At 36.1% G+C, this 24,725-nt stretch overlaps 2 protein-coding genes across 5 annotated transcripts; one reads left to right on the forward strand and one right to left on the reverse strand.

The window, feature by feature from the left end:
- On the forward strand, positions 1-24,506 carry LOC138136734 (pyrokinin-1 receptor-like). Of its 4 annotated transcripts, XR_011161411.1 has the most exons (5): positions 1-1,056; positions 11,051-11,256; positions 21,658-21,775; positions 21,830-21,875; positions 21,946-22,031. XR_011161411.1 is itself a non-coding variant. In XM_069056015.1 (4 exons), exons 1-4 carry the CDS (start codon positions 99-101, stop codon positions 22,110-22,112), a joined length of 1,377 nt encoding a protein of 458 aa, XP_068912116.1. In that variant the 5' UTR covers positions 1-98; the 3' UTR covers positions 22,113-22,252. The 4 variants fall into 4 exon arrangements, 3 of the variants coding, with proteins under 3 accessions (XP_068912116.1, XP_068912117.1, XP_068912115.1); XM_069056015.1 differs by lacking the exon at positions 21,658-21,775 and having other exon boundaries at positions 21,946-22,252; XM_069056016.1 differs by having other exon boundaries at positions 21,830-21,949.
- Positions 2,612-4,326, reverse strand: LOC138136735 (major facilitator superfamily domain-containing protein 9-like). The gene is made up of 5 exons (XM_069056017.1): positions 4,177-4,326; positions 3,995-4,126; positions 3,643-3,772; positions 3,382-3,594; positions 2,612-3,333 (listed from the first exon to the last, which is right to left on the reverse strand). The coding sequence occupies exons 1-5, from the start codon at positions 4,210-4,212 to the stop codon at positions 2,624-2,626; spliced, it is 1,221 nt and encodes a 406-aa protein (XP_068912118.1). The 5' UTR covers positions 4,213-4,326; the 3' UTR covers positions 2,612-2,623.
- Positions 24,507-24,725: the final 219 nt, after the last annotated feature.

A 24,725-nucleotide genomic window follows, 5' to 3' on the forward strand; every position in this document is an offset into this window, starting at 1 on the left:
TCCACCATTTTTCCAAAATTCAATATACATAATTTTAATTTTTGTTTCAGCTTGTCGATCCCCGCCATGAAAGGCTCGTCCACCCCCCGCTAACCGCGATGCAAAACATGATAATCATCGACAAGCCCCCGAACGCCACCGAGCCGTGGCAGTTCCCACCCCCCGACAACGCCACCTTCTACAAGACCTCCCTCCAAGAGCTCAACACCAAGCCGTCCCCTTTCTTCAACACCAGTGACTGGGGGCCGAGACGCGACCCCCTCGCCATCGTAATCCCCATCACCGTCGTCTACACTCTAACCTTCGTGAGCGGCGTGGTGGGCAACGTGAGCACCTGCATCGTCATCGCCAGGAACAAGTCCATGCACACCGCCACCAACTACTACCTCTTCAGCCTGGCCATCTCCGACTTGCTCCTCCTGGTGTCTGGACTCCCCCCGGAGATCTACTCCATCTGGTCGAAGTACCCCTACGTGTTCGGGGAGGCGTTCTGCGTGATGCAAGGCTTCGCCGCCGAGACCTCCGCCAACGCCACGGTCCTCACCATCACCGCGTTCACCGTGGAGAGATACGTGGCGATTTGCCACCCGTTTCTCTCCCACACGCTCTCCAAGCTCAACAGAGCGATCAAGTTCGTTGTGGTGATTTGGGTGGTGGCGATGTGCTTGGCCGTCCCTCAAGCCATGGCTTTCGGGGTGGTTTGCGAGAGACTGTCAGATGGGACTGTCGTGGAGGACCACTGCATCTGCATGGTGAAGCGATTGGTCATCCCACACGCTTTCGAGATCTCCACTTTTGTGTTTTTTGTGGCGCCGATGAGTCTCATCACGGTGCTCTACGTCCTGATTGGCTTGCAATTGCACAGGTCGACCGTGAGGCCCTCTAGAGGCAACAGTGTCAAGCTCAAGCACCATAAGGTGTACAAGTCGGTCACGACTTACACCAATACCCCTGTGGTGGCCAATGGGGATGCGGGGGAGAAAGTGCAAGAGGAGGAGGGGAGGAAGAATTTCGCCAAGAATGCCCAAGCGACCAAGCATGTAGTCAAGATGCTAAGTAAGTGGTGTTTTTTTTTTTAACTTATCACAACAAATAATCGATCGATACTGTCCAAATAGAGTATGTTGTAAACGGAGAATTTCTCTACACTTTGGTAGCGTTTTTAAATTCATCAACTTTTTGCGGTGAATTTCAACATTGGTGGACTGTCAATCATAAGTTTTTTTTGTGTTGAACATTTATGTTGTGCAAAAATGTGATGAATAGGGAAACGGATTTGGTGGAAAACTGATGACTGTGCTGACTGGTGCTGATGTCATGACACCTGAAGTGTAAACATAACCTAAACATTTTTTCATTTTCGGCGACTATTATTATTATATGAATAAATATGTGCGACATTAGTCTTCTTGGGACCATAATATTGGTAAAACGGATTGCAATGCCTTTGGAAGATTCATCAGATGATGATTTATTAACTTCCTCTGATGAAGAAATTATTTTCAACAGAAGAAAGACTCATGAAAAAATTAGAGGATACGTGAATAATGTTGCACTTTTCCAGTTTTTCCCTCGCTTTGCTTTGACATTGACAGTTTGACTTCGACAAACTATTTTGACATTTCCCCCACTATTCGTCCACCAAACAACCAACTCCCATTGTAGATGGCAAAGGTGAATTTTGGTTGAGCCCAACATGAAATTTTTGGTGAATAAAGAAACGTGTTTTCTTAAGCTCAACATAAATCTAACAGTAATATAACAACGTTTTGGTAGAAAACTGATTCCACCGATTGATCCATCGATGAATTTAAAAACGCTCTCTTTGTTTCAACACAAAATGACGTAAGGGACATGCGCAGTAAAGATAATTCCTGTACTGGGTATATCGCGCCCACTCCGCGGCTCACGTATTTCAAGTTTATTTTAAACACTGCAATGTGGATCACTAATAAAATATCCGACGACGATTTTCGATCCCTTTGTCTTTGCCTCCAACGAGTACACCACAACTTACAACACCGTCAACAACTCTACCGACGTTTTTTTTTTGTAGGTTATGTTTGCCACCAAAAATACAAATTACATCATTTCACTGCAGTAATTATTTGTAATTATAAACAAACAGGGATTTTGTGACTTTTTGTTCAATCAACAACAATCCAAAGTAGAGTGTTGCGGCAAAATATAACAAAAACTTCTCCAATTGTTGAGTCTCAGATATGCAACCAACTTTACACACATACATTCTTTTGAATTTATACCTATCAATATTTTTAACCACAAATGGGACTTAACACCGAACACCCATTCATATTTTATATATTTTTTTAATTCTACGCTAGTGCGCCCCGTTGAAGTTTTTTCTGGGAGGCCTATGTTTATTTACTCACCTTGTCAATCGCTCAACATAACCTAACTTGTTTGATTTTAAGTAATAATGTCCTTAATGCAGTTGAGGCCTCGAAATCGGTAAAATGGCGTTTTACATAACGTTTCCGGTGGCAGTGGCCACTCTACCCCCCGAAGACGCCCCCAAGCAGCGCCAATTACAGAAGATCAAAGCCCAACAAGAGGCGGGCAGATTAAAGGCGTTAAAAAAGGACGCAAGTAACTGAATCGTTTATTGTGATTTAGACGAATGAATAGCTTTTTGTGATTTGGTGTTTTGAGTGTAGGTGAGAACCGTGCCAAAGATTAGAGGTACAGTGCACAGTAGAATGCACATATCGTTGCCCCAGCTCTCCGACACTAGTCCAGACAGTAAGGGGGCTGTGAGTCCTCCGACGGCGCTTGTGCTCTCGAAGGTCCCCATGATGCTGCCTTTCTCTTGGGGCGAGGCTCGCGCCAAGATCACTTCGGTGAAAGTGTTGTCGAATAATACGCGACTTATGGTCATCGGGAGCAGGTGCAGGACGTACACAGGGAAAGTGGTGGCGAGCCCCAAACCCAGGCAAGTATAAATCATGAGAAGATTCCCGTGGAGAAGTCTCTTGAAACCGGCGCTGTCGCTCTTGTACAGAACAGTTTTGAGTCGCCTCATCGACAGGTGTCCACATATCCCAAGAACAGTTGACAGAGCGATGATGTACCCGAAGGTTTTTCCAGTGGTGGAGAAACGTCGTGTCATGATCGGATTGATATTGAACTGGAAGACGTTCAGGACGAAATTTATGATAAGTTTTATCACAAACAGGTCCCAGTATTTGGTCCAGTCAACACTGGTCAATTTGACAGCAGCGCTCTTTAACTCTTTGATCACGTTGAAAGATGGCGCTGTTTTCTTTTGCGACTGCTTTTTCTTTTGAGTCTCGGGCACGAGCCATATCAAACCTGAAAGGTCAAATGTTTATCAATATACAGAGTGGGTCAGGTACTGACTTAAGTTGACCGCGAATATGGCCGAAATCAGGTAAAAGATGTATCTGTAGCCATTTTCGTATTCGGACAGGTGACCGGCGACCAGAGCGCCCACTATGAAGGCAAAGCCGCCCAAAGCTTGCATTCTTCCGATCGCCGCCATCTTGGATTCTTGGTTGGGGATGTTGTCGTCGACCAGAGACTTAAGGAGGGTCATGATCTGAGTCCCGAAAGCTGGAATTTGACGTTTTCATTGAGTCCCCATAGTACACACTTAGGTACCTGTCAGTATTCGAGATATGAAGAAAACTGTCAAAGATGACGAACACGTGAGCATGAGGTTTCCGACCAGGCAGATGAGGAGGCATTGGAGCAGAACCTTTTTTCTACCAAGGTTGTCACTCAAACCGCCCTAAAACATTGTCAAATTAATTTCCATAAATAAAATTTTAAAAAATTTAAAAAAAGGGACCACACAAGACTGTTTGGTGTGGCGAGTCAATTTTTTAATCTGTGACAACAGATTCTCCTTTTGCGAACCAGAAATAAAAGTTTTTAAACAGAAAATAAGAGTGTAGTGTACGCACTGGTTGAAACCAGTTTTACATATTTTTTGTGTGTTAATTGTATTTACCACAATCGGGTTCCATATCAGTGCGATGAGAGCACTAGTGGAACCCAGCACCCCCAAGTAGAACTGGGTACCCCCTAACGACACCACGTAAGGGGTCATAATCGTAATGACCATGGAAAACGCGATGGCATCCTGAAATCATCAATTTTTATTTTGTTGTGATCAAAAAATTTATATTTTACCAAAGTGGAAACGGTGTAGAGGATTAGTAGAAGCATTTTGTTGTGCGTTGGTTTCGATTCAGTGTAATTCGTACTAATGAAATGATAGAGCAGTTTTCATTGTCTCGTATAAGTCGTTCTTGATAACGCGGTAACGATAGTGAAACCTTGATCAGATAAAGTTAAAATGTTATTGTTGTGTTATTAGCGACAGCCAAAATAACTCTGAATTTGTATTCCAAGTGTGTTCAATAGGTGACAAATCGGGTGATTGACGAGACGAACTGTCAAAATCTCTTTGATTTGTTCAAAAAAAGCCAAATTTTAATTTGCAATATGTATTATCATTATTTGCTATGTTGTTGAGAATAAAGGAGAAGCTTGGAGACAAGCTTTAAATTTTGACAGTATTGATAGCGCCATCTATTAACAATATAAATACTTATAATTTCTCAATTTGTACAATGGGTTGTCACGAGCCGCCACTGGAGCAATTTTTACAACTTTTCAAATGATCCGACATGTTATTTTTTTATCTCCTCCTATCTTTAAATTATTTAGACACTGTTTACCAAAGATTACGTACAGAATTTAGAATATCACGTATATGAGATAAATAGTTGAGAAATAATAACAAAAAAGAATGTCTATTACGTTTCAATCCAGAACGCCTGAAGTTAATAATTTATAATTTAATTCAAATATTGCTTTATTATTGTTTTTAATTTGTTACGCTAGATAAGTTGTTTTCATTGCAACATTACATTTATGGCGCTATCCTTGGCTAAAAGTATTTATGTCCGTGAGAAACAAAAAACGAGAATCATGAATATAATTTATTTATTAAGGATTAAATATATTAAGTGAAGGAATACGAAACAAGAAAGACCTTAGACAGAACAAGAACTGTTTTTAACTTGAGTGGAAAAGCTTGTTTTCATAAATATATCTGCTCTTAACTAGAGGAAAATTTGTGTTTGAAACAAGAATGATAAGAGAATATGGAAATATGAGGTAACGTTGGTAAATACATTGAAGAAGAAAGGGAAAATGAGACAAGTTTTAAAGAGGTGATAAGAAAAGTAAGGAAAAATTAAAACTTAAGAGAACAATACCCAAAGAAATAAATACGAACATTTTTAAGAAATGTAGCAGGCGTTGAAGAGTCAATTGCGAACGTACCATTCGTGTAAAACGTAAGATTTAAACAGCTGATTCGGGATCCGTAACCTGTATAGTGCGTTCACAATCGACTCTTCAACGCCTACTATGAGCTGAAATTTAAAAAAACACCGATATTTTAGAAATAATGAAGGTATCATCTGAGTACAGATTGCCTAAGTAAGGAGGAAATAATTAATATAGATTGAAAATAAAGAAGTACCTAAAAAATCCTTGTGGTATACCAATGGAAAAAATGGATTGAGACAATTTAAAATAGTTATTTTGGTAATTTTTGTATCAAGGCCAAAAAGTGGATCTTTTTCGTACGAATTTGAGTTTTCTGGCCGAAGCGCAGCCGAGGTTTGAAAACAGGGGAGGACAAAAGGCACTTTATGGCAGAGGTGCTCATTAAATTTTTTAGGGCTACTGCACGAACTGCAAAGCAAAAGGCATCATTGGAAAATTACAAATCAATTTGTATCTACTTTTTTTAAACAGATAAATAAATTAATAATACATATTAACAATTTTTTATAGTATTTGTTATAAGCTTGCCAACAAAACTAAAAATTTACTATTTGCAATACAATTACTTATTTACATAATTTATCGGTTTTATCGGTTTCGTTGCTAACTTAGTAAACAGACCAACAGATGGGACCATGGTCAGCGTCCGAAAAAGAGTTACTTTTCGTCCGCTTGTGAGTACATGAAATTACCGGTTTCATTAAGGGCGCCTAGGGATACTTAATAAAATGTCAAAAGTAAACTTGTCGAATATGTGATAATTATGGCGAACCAACAAACCTTTACCTTTTTTTTTCACCCTTTGCCGTGACATCTACAAAACCGAGGTTTGCATCACTCTCCGCGAAACCTCTTTCGAAAGTAATTCGTTTAGTGGAAACTTTCACCGATCTGGAAACGTTTTCGGTAGACTCAACAACAACCCGGATTCATTTTTAGTATTCATATATCAGTCCGATTGAGGCGATTCTGCCGGTTTTCCTTTCCCAATAAATAACAGATTGAAATTCGATTCCCGCATAATGGAGAAAAAAAGAATGGGCAAATTATCGATTGGTGGGGAACCCCATCGAGGCCATCGCCACAACCTTTAAATTTTAATTGCGGTTGAAAAACAAGCCTGATTATTTACGACTAAAGTGTCGTTTAACAGATAAATCGCAGCAGGATGCCAAATAACGAAAATCGATCTGAATACTTCATCGTTCGGAGCGTCACGTGTTTAGTCTGAAATAAGTCTTTCTGGATATTTTTAATTTTCCAAATTGAATTAAATTCGTGCGGGTTTCCGGTCGGGCGAGTCTAAGACTTCGGAAATTGTTCCGTTTCTTTCCTGGTTTTGGTCCGGAGCAATCACTGTTAGGAGGCTTCTTTGTATTCCGGAATTTCATGTTACTCCCTTTGGAGTCCATTTGGATTATTGTTATGTGCATTTGTCGAGCTTTTTCTTTCCTTTATATTTTAGCGCTTATATAAACTTTTCGCCCGCGACAATATGTTCTTCTTTAGACCTATACCACACTTCCAACAATTCATCGATAATGTGACGATCAAGATAATTCACAAGTAGCTCACTAGATGGGATCTTGATAGGAAAAATTTCAAACACAAGGTTTTTCCATCTGTTTGTACACTAAAAATTACAAATGAAGATTCCTGATTTTCTTAGTCGAAATCAGGCCTTGGCACCCCCTATGGGGGTTGAAAAGTCAAAAGAATAAATTTAATTAGATAATACGACTTGTGTTGGTCTAAGGTGAAACAGATTGAAATATTTTTTGTAGTTTATTAAATTTTGAACAAATTTAGTCATATAACGGGCCTTCAAATAATATATTATATATTTATTTATAATATATTTAGAGGAACCTATGGAATTTCAATTGTTTGCAACATTTTTCCAGCGTAGAAAATGACACAAGAAACGTCTGACATTCTAACAAAATAAAGTTAGGTTAGAAAATATTTTTAATTTTTTTAGTGCATTCTTCCTATTCCCCCTCCACGGAATATGACAATATGAAATTGGGAAAAAGCTTACTATGTAACCTGTGTAACTTCGGAGAATAATTGGTTACCTACAAAAATTACTTTACACTGTTAACCGAATTAGAATGTCGCCGACGCCTACTCTAAATATATATTTATTTGAAGGCCCGATACAAAATTTCAGTCATAGTTTCAAGGTAATGCCGTTAGAACAATTCAGTCGTTCGACGCGACAAGCGACTAAGCGATGCAAATGTCGCTATCTGTTACTAAACCAATCATTTTAATTTCTCGACGTGGCTTGGTAGCGAATAAAATGCTCTTTAACACGGTGGAAGAAAAATTGAGATTGCTCAATAATTGCACGAGTTGTAGACGTTCAAAATTCCTACTTATCGGTCATGTCTGTTGTTGTCTGTTGTAATTATCCCGGTGAAGTTTTTGTGGGGGAAGTTTTTATTGTCAATCTAAACTTAAAAAAACAATAGAGTCTGTGAAGATCTCAGTTTTATATTAAAAGGTGTCTGAACAATTTAATTTTCTCAACTACTTCGCAAGAACTAGTCGATCAAACTCAGACCATTTTTTCACGTTCTATCGTACTGATGAAAAAAAAACCTCTTTTAAACGTCACTGCAGACACAATTAGGTATTACTAGACTTTTACTAATGAAAATTTGAAATCATAAAATTTTATTTTACATACTCGTATTATCGTAAAATATTATCGATTTGATTAATTTTTGTTCATTTAGATACGTTCGCTAGATCAATATTATTACAATCATCAGTTTTATTTCACTGCAATTTGTCATCATACCCATCTACAGAGTGGTCAATAAGAAAATACATCAAGAGTGCTACCTCTTCTTTTGTTTTATCGAAACTATTCTCTTAGCTTAATCGTACACATACAGCGTGTTATGGAAGTCCACGTAATAATTTTAACCATGAGCTACTGGATTCATGTAGAACTCGGAAAAAATATTTACAAAATTCTGTCAAAAAATAAATTGACATTTAATTTTATAACACATGATATACAGGGTGTATTTTTAAAATGTGCCGAAATTTTTCCTACGAGGTTGCTTGACAACGTAGAACACTAAAAGCAATTTAAAAAAATTGTAGCTCAAAAAATAAATGTCATTTTATTTTTTAACATAGAATATATTTTATATATTTTTTCCGAGTTCTACATGAAGCCAGTAGCTCGTGGTTAAAATTTGTGCACGCATTTCAAAAACACCCTGTACATCATTTTATCTGGAATTCAATTATCTGTAGATTTATGCCATTTTTCTTTAACTTGGGACTATTAAAAAAAAAAGCAGTAAATAAGCACAGATTAATTAATATAACGCTCATTGTTTTAAATTGTGAAATGTGAAGTAAAGAATTTTGTTTAAACACTTTAAACCCCTTGATGTTAATATTTAAAATAAAAATTTGTCTCCGAGATTTAATTTAGAAGATATTGTGTGTAAGTGATAACATCAATGAACAAAGTTTTTGTTACAGTAAAACTGCACTGTGATCCTTACATATTTCGCTACAACTTTTTATGACCGACGAGAACGAGATAATGCTTATCTTTTGCCTGTGCAGACTTGCCTGGCCTTTTACTGTTTACGCATTACGAGAGTTATACTGTCGTTTCAAAGCGAAATGCATCTAGATAGTTACCCACAGTGACTTAAATGGGTCGTATATTGAACATTTAAAGGAGTGTTTAAACCGCACCGATACATTCTGCACGTGTGTGGCAAAGTAACTTTTAAAGCTCAAAAGCGCACTTTCACACCATTCGTTAAAAGGCGTTCTCATCTTTATTTCGGTTGCAAAGTGGACGCCCAAGATAATAGTTGAGTGTATCATATCTACTGTAAAATGTTTTTGGGTAAATGGTTCTCGTCATGTATCATTCACGGTTCCCATGGTGTGGCGAGAAGTAAATGAATACTCAACAGACTGTCAAACAAACACAACAAGAATCACATCTAAATTAATTATACCCTGATGTAGAGTCGATTGACAAATAAAACTGGGACACTTAAAATTTAATCTATGTAAATCAGACTATTGAATTGTCAATATATTTTTCAGTGGCTATACAGGGTGTATCCGAATTCGACCGACAAACTTTCAGGGCAGATTCTACGATCAAAAATAAGCATAAAACTCTTAATACATATGGGGTCAAAAACGCTTAGTTTGGGAGATAATTAACAAAAACATAAAAACAATTACGATCTGGATTCCTTGGATTTTATGGGGTTATCTGTGCATTGAACAGGGGGGCGAAATTTTGATAATTTTTGTAAATTGTACATAGCTCCTTTTTATTTTTGTACGTTTCATCAAAAAATTCCATATGATTCCTTTTGTTGCTGGTAGAACTTTTTAGTCGATTATCTCGCAAACTAAGCATTTTTGATCCCATATGTATTAAGAGTTTTCTGCTTATTTTTGATCATAGAATCTTCCCTGAAAGTTTGTCGGTCGAATTCGGAAACACCCTGTATAATATGTCATACCATAGTTAACCTATTTGTGATAAAGCCGTAATTAAACGATGCAAATTTGTAAATTTTGACTTATGTGGTTGTCATTTTTATCCCAGTTTTATTTGTCCATCGAGTGTACCTTGAGACGTGATGATGACTCAAACACCAATGCCATCAGTAAAAAAGAAGAAGAAGATAGCCATTCAGAAAGATCGTAATTTTGAAGCAAGCACTTCTTCGCGTGAGCCTTAGTAATTGACAAAAGACTTTGTCAATTTGGTGCCTCATTTCAATTTGTTAAAAGAGCAGATGTCACTTTAGAATCCAGGTTAGAAATCTGGAATCTTCTCTACCGAGATACAAGAGTATACATATTTATTTCGAAAATGAGCCCGGCGGAATAGAAAATGCAACCCACAATACATCAATTTATTATTTACAATAACGTACAAACTGCTCGGCTATCGCCTCGGCCTGCAAACCTGACTCGCACTCGCTAAAGTGCCGTTTCTGGCCTATACTTGGGCCAACCAACAGATATAGTAATAAATAAAAGGGGATGTGGCCTAGTTGCGCAGAACGATATACGCCGAAGCCTGTTTCACAATGAAGCAGGTTCTTTGCCATTTGTCATTGTTATAAGAATGTGATATAATTGATAGACTGTGAAAAATGTTGCATTCATTAACGTGCACATCTTCTCCAAACATTAACACGTGGTCAAACTGCCGAAGCGAGTTTAAAACTAATGAAATGCCGTCAATTTGCGTCGGTATTTCAGTTACTTCTGTCTGTCAAAAAATGACAATGATGGTTGAATCACCCTGTATATCTCGCTAACAATTGAACGACGAAATTTGTTGTGAACAGACCTGATTTTAATTATTTGTTACAATCGTTTTTAGTCTAAATTATATTATCTTAGACCCCCGTGTTTTAGGCAACCAAATAATCACGTCCATTGTCCTTTAGTATAGTACAGTTACGCTATACCTTGCAGGCGGCAAATTCCACAACGACGTACGATCTAAGAATTACTTTGAATAACTCTGAACTCTGTATTAATTGTACATTCAAACACTTGATAACATGTAATGTAAATATTTAAAAATTAATTATTGTTCTCTTTCTTTTTATTTTGTACTCGACACTTTAATTCATTTACGTCTTATTGATTGACTTTTATCTAACCTAGATTTGTTTTTCAGTCGCCGTGGTGGTGGCCTTCTTCATCTGCTGGGCGCCCTTCCACGCCCAGCGCCTCCTCGCCATCTACGGCAAACACACCTCCGCCGGCATGATCCGCGCCTTCCAGATCCTGACGTATGTCAGCGGCGTCTTCTACTACCTCTCCACCACCGTCAACCCGCTTCTCTACCACATACTGTCGCACAAATTCCGGGAGGCTTTTAAGGTGAGGTGCGCGGCGATTTCCGGCCACCGGAGCTATACACACCCAACACTAAACACGATTTTCCGCGAGGACGCTTTTTTCTTTGACGCATCTTCGCCAACGGAGAATGCCAACGAGCCGATGCCTGAATTTGAATAATTAAATAGCTGCGGTTCATGTCGGGGATGATTAAACATGACTCTGATGGGGTGGAAAATTGTACGGTGTTGTTTACACTTGTGATATTAAGCGGGTGAACGTCTCGGCGTAAAAGTGAAAATAACAACGGCTGTTATTGGGCTCGGGGGTTCGCTCAGACGAAAATGACGTCAACTTTGTTTTCATCCAACGAGATAAAAGTAAAGATTTTTTTATCCAAATGTTAGACCGGTCGATGAGTGTCTTTGCACCGATTGAACTTTAACGCTCTAATAAATTTTAGGGTGGTGTTTGTATCTACACCAAATTAGAGCATTAAGCGTGAAGATAATAATGCGTGGCATCATGTGCCACCATAAATCAATTTGTTATTAATCTCTAAATTCAATGAATTATTTATTAACAAATTATTATTTGCAAACAAGTTGTTTCCAACACAAAGCTTTTTTAAATAGGATCTGAATTTTTTAAATTAATTATTTAACAAAATTACGTTGCTACAAATAAATATACAGGGTGAATATAAAATGCGTGTATTAATTTTAACAAGTAGCAGAATTTTTTACGAAAAGGCGTTGCAAATTGATCTAAAATCTGGAATAAATTAATGTGTGACAGAAACGGAGCTTTGCCAAAAAAGTTACACTGTTGTAGGAAAAATTAAATATGTAATTAAAATAAAAAATCTTGGAAAACTTTTACGAATTTTGCACAATGTTACAGAGAAAAGTTTCATAACTAGGCGAGTTCTTTCACTGGTTAAAATCAACACACGTATTTCAGATACACCCTGTATAATATCTTCTTGTTGCATATGACGTCCAATGCGCCAAACTTAAATCTATATACATATATAAAACTGAATGTCTGTTTGTTTGTATATTTTGTATGCAAATCTACAGTTTTACTCCGATCTTGGTGAAATTTTGTACACTTGATCTTCAAAACAAGAAGAAAATTACTGTCTACTTAATTTTACAAAATCCAACCCCTACTACCATTTTCAACCCTGTTAAGAAAAAAAGACAGTTTTTTCGAGTTGGAAATACCCTCACCTTCGCCGCTTCACCCCTATTTCATCCTCTGAGTATACCGTCACCTTCGCTGCTTGACACCCACAAAAAGCAACCCCTATTATCATTTTTAAGCCTGTTAAGCTCAAAAAAAGTTTTTTCGAGTTGGAAATCGCGTTTGCATGATATGTTCAAGTGTCATAGTTACATTTGGTTGTTTATAAAAGTAGCAATTTCGCAAAATATGTTTGAATGATTGTGTTTTACCGGAAGATGTCTTAAATGAAGCAGAACAAGCTTCAAATAGCTTAATACCGGAAAAATCAAAAGGCAGGTATCTGAAATCAAACGAGACAATCAAACAATAGGAAGATCTAAATAAAGTTACAACTGAAAATAAAAGTGTTATGTTGGCGTATTTTCATGAATTGGTAAGTGTTCATAGTGTTAGTTTCTTATCGTATTGATCTTTTTGTTTATATAGTCGAAGAAAAAAGTAGTCTACAGTAAAGTTTTAATTATTCTTCGTAAAAAGACAAACTTCATATTGAAATTACTGCGTTTATAGCAATACATGAAAGTAGAAACATAATTTTAAAACATTCTGAAATTTGCGGTCAAAGCCGCGGGTAAAAGCTAGTTCAAAATATTCTATAGTTGCACAGTTAGTTGTTTGTAATGACTAATGAGTTTAGAACCAAATTAAATTTTCCAAGTTTCACTTCACTGCATAAATAAAATACCTTCATCATGCAATATTACATTTACAGTTTTCAAAAATAATTTAAGTGCCTTCAATTCATGTTTACATTAACAGGGAAGGAATTAAATGGGAATCGATAAACAAAACAACAAGAATCCTTGAGAGAAATAATTTTGTTCACTGTACTGAAACAGCCTAGGTAAAAAATTAATTGAATTAATTTCTGTCGACGTAAATATACGAGCAAATCGTTTTGTAAAAATTAAATTACAAACAGAATATTTTCAGGAATTAAATTGTAAAGGAGGATGTTGTGATTTTGTACTCATTTGCACCGTCGCTCCTTTTTCCAGAGGAAGCTGTTTATACGATGTCGAAATTTACACAGAAAGAGATGGTTTCTTTGTATTCTGTCGCAGACGTCAGCTAATAAACCATAGACCTTAAGGAGTCTTTAGAAAGAGAAGAGAAAAGAAAATAATTCGTTGCTCTTCTCCTGAAAACAGTTAAAAATGAAGCCAAAAATGGATTTATTATTATTTGCGTTGTCTCAACTAGGAGTCCAGTCAAATTTAAGTAAATTTTGTTTGCGTTAATTCCAAGGGTTAAAAATTGAATTGTCAGTTCGTTAGATCCTAGTAGATATGTGCACCAAAGGAAATGTTAAAAGAATTGTTTAGACGACTTATAAAAAGCGTTACTACATTTTTTTCATGCCGCCGGCCGTTATCGACGGTTTTGCATTATTCAAAATCCGCCGGGAACGTTAAATTCCCGGCCTAGTACTTACAAAAGTGACCTTGGTTAAAAATTCGCTAGAGAATGGGCAGGCAGCATTGATTCTTAAATGTCAACAAAGTTTGACATAGAAGTTACTTTGGTTGAATTAATTAATATATAGTGTGGAAACTACTTATGGAATAAATTCAGTAATTTCAAAACTAATGACATTTGTCAAAAACGCTGAAAAAGGTCAATTTTTATTTCTCATAATGCTTATTTTAAGTTGCTTCATTTGTTCATGACGTTATTCATTTTTGAGCTATGACGTCATCATCAATTTTTTTAAATGACAATCCCAACTTTTTTCTTCTCTCTCTGATAGATCTTTCCACTACCTAAACGTTGAATAAAAAAAATTGGTACTTTACATAACAATTTTTTTGAGAAAATGACAAATTTTACTTCAAAAATTTAATTTAATTTTTAATGTAAAAATTTTAATTGAGCTCAAACAATAACAAACAGACATCTAAGATTAACAATAAAATTTAATGTGAATGTTGAAATTGTCCCCCGCCAACCATTTGGCTTGGCACTCACCGACACTTTGTACACAGCGCTCAATAATGTCAAGGCTTATTTGCTCCATTTCAGCGCGAATGCTCTGCCTTAAATCTTCTAAATTGTTTGGTCTATTAAAATAAATCTTCTATTTTAAATAAACCCATACAAAAGAATTTTTACATTAAAAATTAAATTAAATTTTTGAAATAAAATTTGTCATTTTCTCAAAAAAATTGTTATGTGAGGTACCAATTTTTTTCATTCGTTGTTTAGCTAGTAAGAAGGGCTATCGGAAAGGGAAGAAAAAAGTGGAGATTGTCATTGTCAAAAAATTGATGATGACGTTATAGCTCAAAAACGAATGACGTCATGAACAAATGAAGCAACTTAGAATAAGCACTATAAGAAATAAAAATTGACCTGTTTCAGCGTTTTCAACAAGTGTCATTAGTTTTGAAATTACTGAATTTATTCCATAAGTAGTTTCCACACTGTAGAATATAGCCTACCGGAGTCCGTTTCGGCTGAGGGTCGCGGGTTCGATTCCGACTGTAAAACAAATTTTTTACTTTTTAAAAATGATCTAAATATGTTGGCATGAAAAATCTTGTGGATTACACGTCAAGAAAATGTTTTGCGAGTGCTCGTGTTGCTCCGCCGCGGCTAGGCGCCTTGGCTACGCAATACCACTCACACTCGCAAAATATCATTTTCTGGACTAGTAATCCAAATAACTATTGGATCTTGATCCGTCTTAGACAGAACAAAATAATATAGAATATATTTATTTTGTAGACCACAAAATTTACTGCGTAAAGTTCACCGATGGTCGCATTTCAGCTATTATTGTTCAGACGTGAGGGACGCTAAAAAGTGCGTCGTGAAATATCCAGTCTTGCGTGACTTGCAGATCATTGATTGTGGTCGAAGAATTCTGATATAATGTTTAGATACTAAAAGGAAATTTATTATGCCAACTGAATGTGACTTACAATCATCTTCGACTTAAAATACTGTTTCTATTTGTTATAATTGTTATTATTTATTGAAACCAAATGAAAAACCAAAAAATGAATTCATTTTTCTAATATCATAATATTGGAAGTAACCTTATTGTGTATTTCACTTTAACGGTGTCACTCAAGGTTGTGTTCTCATTTTATTCTCATCTACCTACTGTTTTACTTGTACAACGTGTTTCACGTAAGAATACAAGCCTTACGAAGACTAAGCGCAACACAAAATACATTTCACAATGGGAACTAGATTCATTAAAAATTAGAATTTGTGGTTTTGGACACCTCCAACCAACACAATCGCTTGAGCGCTTTTCCACAAATAATGTGTGAAAAAGAGGAAATTTTAAAATATTCCAAGATCTCCAAACCACTTTTTGTCAACATGATTTATTACACATAGTTACTCATGAAAATCGAATATTAATTTGCATTTTAAGATCGTCAGGCCCGTACTCTTATGTGTTTCGTTGTATAGTACACAATTGGTAGACACAACGAAAAATTAAATGATATCTCTGTGTGAGCTAGATTAAATCTGAGAAATATGTTTTACAGGCTGAAGTAAGACGAATCGAATGTAAAAACACATAACCTTATCTTTGTTAGCAAGTGAAAAAACAACAAATACCTATTTTGGAAAAATGGTGGAGGCGCCGGGATATTTCAAAATTTATATGACAATTCAACTCACATTCTCTCGACCAATCAGATTTACGAAATTGGTCAGTACGGACCAATCACGCTTGTTTTAAAAAAATTGCCGCGGAAATTTTCACTAGTGAAAATTGCCGCGGAAATTTTCACTAGTGAAAATTGCCGCCGGAAATTTTTTGACATTTTCACTATTTATTGACGAATTGTACAATAACAATCTTTTTTAAATCACGAACGACTATTCAAGTATTTCTTTCATAGAATTTTTCAATCTTCGCTCAGTGAATTGTCATGCCGAATACAAACTCGTGGGTACGAAATTGTCGGAAATTTTCTCCTCAGACCACTCGTATTTGTTTCTTAAGACAATTTTCACTCGTTCGCTTCGCTCACTCGTGAAAATTGTCTTAAGAAACAAATACTCGTATCTGAGGTCGAAAATTTCCGGCAATTTCGTACCCACTCGTTGTATTACTATTGAGAATATATCTCTGTTTTTGTGAGCTGTCGGTAATCTGTAAACTCCTAACTGGATCTAATTATGACAAATTAAATTCAAAAGCATGCACAACTCTGTCTCGTTTCCTGACGGAGAAAACAAGACAAATATGGGTATACAGGGTTATTCACATAAGATGACTAGCCTGACCAGGTAAAAATGCAACCCAAAATACACTTTACAAAGCATTAATTGTGTTTTGGTATTTAAAAATTAAATCAGGAATCCAAGTAGGTATTCTATTAATTTGAAACATAAATAATACCGAGCGATCATTTAAAAAATAAATCGAGTTTGCTTTGGAGCCTGTGCTATAGCATGGGTTGCCATAGGTAACACGCCAACTCGATTTATTTTTTAATTGATCGCACCGTATTAATAATTGTAATAGGGATCGAGATTGCTTTGTGAATTGCCTTTTGGTTTGCATTTATACCTGGTCAGGCTCGTCATCTTATGTGAATAACCCTGTACATGGTATTTCAGGAGTGATAATGAGTCCGACGGAATTGAAAAAGCAACCCACAATACATTTACAAAGTTAACGTGGATATTTGTTTTTTGATTTAAAAAAACATAAAACATAGTTAGCTATGCAGTTTCGTAAATTTTGATAAACGTGATTCGCTTGGTTAAGTGAAATTGTAAAAAAACGAAGAGTTTTCGGAAAAATGTGTATTGCCTGCATAAGCGCACATCGGCAAAAGCATTTTTATTACATTCGCGATAAAGCAGGATCATGTCTGTTTTCTCATCGTTCGTGACAAATAATAGCTATTTACAATCGAGCGTGGGAAGTTACATTTTGCAGCGCGAAGTTTAATTTGAAACACGACGTGCAGCGGAGTGTTTCATAAACTGAGCGTTGCGAAATGTTTCACACACAAGGTATGTATAATGCTTTTTGGCCGACGTTTTTTAAGCTAAAATGTTAAAAACAATTACTACTTTTCGAATTTTAATGGAACGCACCCAAGAATTGTCAAATGTAAGGTAGAGCCGACAGATGGCGCTGCTATTTTAGATTTTATTTTCTAAAACTAATTGAATTCAAATTGTATACATATTGTTCTCCTGAAACTCAGCTTCATTCATTTGTGTATTTCTTCTACGTTTCTGAAGTTTAACAACAAGGATTATTTACTTTACCGCATAGTATGTGGGAAAAATTCACCGTCGCACAGTCGCAGTCGCCGTAAAAACAGAGTTTCATGTGACGTGAACAGTGCATATTTGCAAAGTTTCCATCACAGGAGACCAAACATTTTTAAAACAACACGATATTTAAAATATCCACGTTAACTTTAGAAATGTATTGTGGGTTGCCCCACTTGTACGAAATGTCTTTAAAAGAAGGTATGTCAAGAGTCCTCGCTGCAATTCGAATATATTTGATTTTTGCCGCTTTGTAGCATTTTGTGCTAACAAATAGAAAAACAGAGATTATGTAAGTTCATTAATGACATGTTTTTTATAAAGACTGTTGTAAGATGAAACGCAATTAGAATATAGAAAAACTGAAGAAAATCACAAGTAAAACAACTAAGACGTCGAACTCACAACTGACGCCAAAATTTAATAATTTGACATTTGACTGTTGACATCTGATTTGACGACTTCAACGGCTGGACATGGTTCGACATAACAAAATTATAAAGCTTCACAATTCCAAAGGACTCTTGACATACGTTCTTTTATAGACACTTTATATACATGGTGTTAGGGAATGGTCTCCCAAGAATGTCAGGGTGAGTTTCTGAGGAAATATATGGTCGAAAACTTTAATACCATTTTTTCCCAACATGAATAGTTTTCTCAAAGATAAAAATTTCAAATGGTGACCCACTGTTTGGGAGCTTTTGCACCATTTTATTATTGTAATAATAATTAATTAAATAGTGAAAGTTCTGAAATTAAAGTTAATTGCTTAGCAAGTAAAAGACAACAATGCCTTTATGTCATATTTTATCGAGTACCTACTATCACAGGGTGCTTATTGAATATAATTAATGATATCTCTATTTCTAGTAGAGCTAAATTACATTCAAACTTGTGCGTGTCTGATATATTTTACTATTGGGAATTGATCCCGCAGACTGCATAATCCTGTTTGGTTGAGTGGTTGAGAATTTATTGTGCGAAATCGTGGAGGCGCCGGCACCAGAGAATAGTGAAAACAATTTAAATCTAAGAAACATATTTTACAGACTGAAGTATGACAAATGGTATCCAAGAACATACGTAGCCCTATCTCTGCTAAAAAATAGTAACTGAAATTATGATGATTTTGTCTCTCTTAATAGTTGACCAAAGTGCATATACAGGGTGTTATTAAAATGCGTGGACAAATTTTAACCACGAGATGCTGGCTTCATGTAGAACTCGGAAAAATATTTAAAAAATTCTATGTTAAAAAATAAAATGACATTTATTTTTTGAGCTACAATTTTTTTAAATTGTTTTTAGTTTTCTACGTTGTCCCACAACCTCGAAGGTAAAATTTCGGCACATTTTAAATATACACCCTGTATATCATATTTTATAAAACGTACGCCAATGCGGTTTCCTTGTTATGTCGAGTCAAATTCGTAATCATACATCGCTTTGTCTATGCTAAGAACTGGAAAAACAGCAAATATACAGGGTGTATTAAAAATGGCGCATAATATTTGTCACGCGAATCTACGCTGAACACCAAACAAAAAATTCTAATTTGAATTTGGTTTTAGACGAATAATTTTTAAATTATCAGAAATAACATTAATGACAATTCTTGTTACTTTCTGACTTTACTCAAGTTCGACAAATTACTCTAGCTTAGTAGCAAGGTTGCAGTAGTTTCAAAATTTATTAATAGCAAAAACTATGCATAATTTAAAATGAAATTAGAAATAAACCAATTACCAAAATCGTATGTGTTATTGAAATTAATTTCATTTATTAGTAAAGTGATTTAGTAATTAATTTAATTAAAAATTCCGCATTGATGCTTCTGGGGATTATGTCGTATTGCAGGATAATTACAAAAATTTCAATTTTAAAACTTGACACTAAGAATTTTTTTATTAGAGGTAATTTGAATAGATAAGAGCCTGTCACGTGATATGTGTAAGAGACGAAATTTGATCGGACACGAGCGGACTAGTCCATTTCTTTCTGTAGGGGGAAGTGGCGAGTCAGGTGCGCACTTGCGCAGGTGTGGCGTCATTTAATTTCACCTAACAGGTTCTGAAATAGGTATTGTTATGTCTAATAATGTCTGTTAAAGTGACATACGCAAACTATTAACATGTATTCAATAATTTTTAGTTTCAATAAATATTATCACTTATAATTACACGAGAGCTTTTTTTTGTCGAAGTAAACTTGACATTTCAAAGAAAATTTTGTTGCCTGCTAATTTAACGAAAAAAACTGCCTCTGAAAAAATTACGAGTCCGTTTGACGCAATTGTTGCACCTGTAAGATAAAACGTCGTATATCACACGTGATCGAAATGCCAATATGAAACTCGTGAGAAGTGTCCCACTCGTGCGCAAGCGCACTCGTCGGTCAAAATTCTCACTCTTGTATAATGATGCATTTCTATCACTTATAATATAATATACTCGTACTCTTTGCATATCGTAATGAAAGTGGCAATTTTTTACACGCAAAATCGTAGTGAAAGTAGCACTTTTTCCATTCCATCTTCTTGGAGATGATTGTCAAAGCATACCAATTTTTCTATTTGTAATTTTTCATAAATCCTTTTAGACCAAATTTCTCAACTTATATCGATATGCAAAAAAATAGTGTGTACAACACGTTATGACAGTCTCTTTTTTTTCACTTCTTTATTTGATTAACTCGGGCTACGCCCTCGTTAATCAATCTGCAAATTCATGAAAAAAGTATGACTTTCATAACTAATTGTACAATAGTTATAGTTAAGCAAATAAGTGAAAAAAGCGACTTTCATAACGTTCATATCGAAAAAACTTGAGAAATTTAGTCTAAAAGGTATGCTTTGACAATCATCTCCAAGGAAATGGAATAAAATGATGCAAAAAAGTAGTACTTTCACTACGATTTTTCGTGTAAAAAAGTCCTACTTTCACTACGATATGCAAAAAATAACTATTTTCTAAAATTACATGACGATATTTCTGTTTTTGTGTGAACTGCATGTTATTAAAACTTATCCAGATCGAATTGTGACGAATCGAGTGCAAAAGCATACACAACGTTGTCTCCATTGCTAATGGAGAAAAAACACATCCCTATTGTGTAAAAAATAATGATCAAGGTGTCATATTGAATATAATTAATATAATTCGATTGACCCAGATAATCCTTGAGCCTGATAGATTCGACTATGGGGAATAAATTGCTGGAAAAAATGTATCTCTGTTAACAGTCATGCAAATAAATTCTGTAAAAATGGTAGAGGAGCCGGGATATTTTGTTGGTTTAAATGGCAATATTTCTGCTTCTGTGAAAAAGTGCATTCTACTTTGTCGATGTACTCGAAGCTTTTATTCTCGATCTCATTTTATTCTATGTTATACAGGGTGTTTCTGAAATAGGTGCATTAATTTTAACTGGTAATAGAACTCATCAAAAGGAACAACTTTTCTTTCTGTCATTTTGGCGAAAAACGTTGCGTAATGGCTTAAAAAAACTAGGAAAGATTTTCCTAAAACCGTTCATATCTCCAAAACTAAGCTACCTAAAAACGTGAAACAACCAGATTCTTACGAAGTGGATTTTTTGCTATACGGGTAGATTTCTTTGAATTTCGATTTCGGCGTTAAAACACGTTTTCTGGATGAAAATCGATGTTTTTTTCATATTAGCGCTGATCTCATTTAGCCATTGCAGTATTTAGTGGCTAGGGCTATTTTAGTGAAAAATCTCTCTAATTTTTTTTTGGAATTAAACATCGTTTTTCGGCAAAATGGTAGATAGAAAAGTTGTCCCTTTTGACGAGTTCTATTACCAGTTAAAATTAATGCACCTATTTCAGAAACACCCTGTAGAATGTATTATATCTTTAAGTATCAACTGTCAAAAATAAAACATATTGTTGTGTATTCCACTTTAAAGGTATACCTCAAGCTTCTATTCTCGGTGCCATTTTATTCTCATCTACCATTTGCCACCACCGTTTTGTAATAATCGCTGTAGCCTCCTAGAGACATCACACAAACACCTCGACACCATCGTGAGTCCCCTCCCTTCCAAACGGCCAATATTTTGAAAACCATATCTGTTGCAGGCCACATACAAGCAGTGCTTCGGGCGAGGGCACCGTACCCCCGGAGGTAGGTGTTACTCGACATTATCCGGTCGGTCCTCGCAAGTAAACAGTCATAGCAACACAGATTCTTACAGCCGGCAGAGCTCGCTCCGTTACCTCGATGCCGAAATGGCACGTCTACACGACTCTAGAAGGCCACTGGTTGTTTCCTTCCGAAGGAAAAAACCGGCAACCCCGCGCCGACCACCCAAACAGGTCACTATTTTCGACAGCGACCTACAGGAGCCACTCACCACCCTGACCGACACCACGGAAGAGAAGAGGATCCCCGTGGTGGAGGTGCACAGCCTCCAACCGACGCACATCTGTCCTCTGAACGTTACCAAGCTGGAGGAGCTCGGACAGAAGAGTCGCAGAGAAAAGGCGAGGTCGGGCTCGCTGAACTACTTGGAGAGGAGTGAAGGGGGGCGGTACATGGTCAAGTCTTGCACCATGCCTGAGATTGGACTGAGAGAGGGAGTGGGGTGTTGGGAGGGAGAGAAAGATGCAACTGGGGAGGAGTTTGGGACGGAGTACTTGTATGGAGGCGGCATACCAGTTCCTGTCAATTAAATGGGACATTTCTCCAGATAAGAATCTTGTTTTGGAACAGCATAGTGTAATGTGGTGTTCATAGAGGGCAACAGACACAAGTTTCTGTGTCACCTAACTTGTCGCCACTTTAACTTTTAAATGGAGGGTTTGCATGAATGAATCATGCATCCAAGTAGGCGTTGATTTGATCCGCCTGTTCCTTATTGTATCATTATTCATAATTGTTTGACTGATTACATAAATTATATAAAAATACAGCAAATATATTTTTTAGGTACCCTTAATGAAAACGGTACTTTAATTAATGTGCACCTCTGCCAAAAACTGCCTTTTGTCCTCTCCTGTTTTCAAGCCTCGGCTGCGCCTCGGCCAGAAAACTCAGACTCAGACGAAAAGTGCACTTTTTGGCCATGATACACAAATAACTATTTTAAATCGATGTTATTTCACCAGTTCAGTTTTGAAAAAACTGTTTCATTTGTTATTTTATATTTTTATACTAATAAAAAGTGACAATAAAAAAACACAGAGTCAGAAATATTGAAATAACTGATTTACAGGCGAAAATAATGAAAATGTATTGTTAATTATTTTGACAGATGACATATTAAAACTGTTCACAATAACTGATGGGTGGCACTTTTATATTTTATAGTTCACTGGTAGCATGACTCATTTATGAAAGCTCTGTACATAACGTTCGTCTATTGTTTTGGTAATTTTCCACAAGGCATAATTTTGCTCTAGGTGATAGTGCACTCAACTATACTATGACGTTCCATATTTTGACAGCTGTTCGATACTCTAAGCAAAACCAACTACTTTCTATCAGTGTTGACAGATCGACAATGTACAATGTGATGTAAACAATTGTACTTTTTGGATTGCTGATATTGGTACTGCTTGTATTGTGTTTAGTACCACTTGTTAAGTTTATTAAAACATGTACTTTTAGACAAATAGACTTAGAAAATACTCAAAATTCCCTAAAACTACTTCTTTATCAAAGTGGGCGCCTCAAGGTTCCACTGTTGGACCTTCATTATTTCTTTACCAATACCTTCTTAGTGTTATTAAAATGTTCTCATTAGTTGAGTATTAGTATTATTATTACTATGTATAATCCAATATTGTTGAGAATCTATCGGGTGTTCATTTAAATTTCCCGTCAAAGTTGGCGTTGAAGAGTCGATTGTGAACGCACCGCGAATTACGGATCACGGGTCAGCTGTTTAAGTTTAACCTCACTTTTTGCGTTGTTTGTGTTTTTACTCTGCAGACGGACGAGTGGTGCGTTCACAATCGACTCTTCAACGCCAACTTTGACGGGAAATTTAAATGAACACCCGATATTTGACGAAACAAATTTTGGTCTAACCTTCAGCAATCTTCTCCCTCTTCCCGTTGCTCTAATTCCACTTTTGTCCATTTTGTTGAAACCTAAATCATCCCCTGTCCCGCACCCCCACCCCTTTATGCATATTAGGCCCGTTATCTTAGATATATGAGGTGGAAATCCGCACAGATTGAGATTTGTGTTAGGCCAAGAGCCAATTTTCCCGTCTCAGCTAAAAACTTGAATCGGCCATGATGAATCAGTGAAAAAAATGGCGGTACAATACGTAATTGAAATGTTTGTATTTTAGTCAGCACGTGCGAGAGTAATCCATCCATGATTCGATAAATCTGGAGTGTCTTTGGTCTCGCCTTGCATTTATTTTTTTAAAGTAAATTGTTGACAAGGCTGTGCTTATATGGGTAGAGTGTCAGAATGTAGAGTAGGCCAAATGTATATAAAAATGAGGATTAACGCGCACTAGTGTGACAAAACAGTTTTCTATTGTATAATAATTGTTGGGTGTAGTTTTGAAACGTGTTTATATTTTTTGAATGTTGGTACTTTTCGAGAACAGACTACTACTATTATCTGCAACGAAATATTGTTGGATATAATTTTTGTATTGGCAGTTTTGTATGTTCACCGTATTCAAAGTCTTCTTGTTCGATGTGAGAATTTACGACTTGCAAACGAATTTTGTAATGTTTGTACCTGAAATTCGAATTATTGTGATTGTAATTGTTAAAAATAAATCAATGTTGTCTGCAACGTTTGTTAATAATTATTTGAAAATATATGGATTGATCCAAACTACTCAACTCACGCCACAAAAATTCAAGTGGTTTCGTATCTGGACTTTCAGGAGCTCGAATCCTTCTTAAATCTATCTTTTCCTTCCCAGCATCATTTTGAAGAGTGTTTTGGGTTATTATTATTACTCTCGGAAGAATAATACAACGATTTCGCTTCTAAAAGATTCTT

Source organism: Tenebrio molitor, chromosome 8 (genome assembly GCF_963966145.1).
Source record: "Tenebrio molitor chromosome 8, icTenMoli1.1, whole genome shotgun sequence".
Classification (NCBI taxonomy): Eukaryota; Metazoa; Arthropoda; class Insecta; order Coleoptera; family Tenebrionidae; genus Tenebrio; species Tenebrio molitor.

Coding starts and splice junctions, on each gene's coding strand:
- LOC138136734 (XM_069056014.1), top strand. CDS start 99: ATGCAAAACATGATAATCATCGACAAGCCCCCGAACGCCACCGAGCCG. Junction 1,057..11,050: donor GCATGTAGTCAAGATGCTAA/GTAAGTGGTGTT, acceptor TTTGTTTTTCAG/TCGCCGTGGTGGTGGCCTTC. Junction 11,257..21,829: donor AATTCCGGGAGGCTTTTAAG/GTGAGGTGCGCG, acceptor TATCTGTTGCAG/GCCACATACAAGCAGTGCTT.
- LOC138136735 (XM_069056017.1), bottom strand. CDS start 4,212: ATGCTTCTACTAATCCTCTACACCGTTTCCACTTTG. Junction 3,595..3,642: donor CATATCTCGAATACTGACAG/GTACCTAAGTGT, acceptor GTCAAATTCCAG/CTTTCGGGACTCAGATCATG. Junction 3,334..3,381: donor CATATTCGCGGTCAACTTAA/GTCAGTACCTGA, acceptor TTGACCTTTCAG/GTTTGATATGGCTCGTGCCC.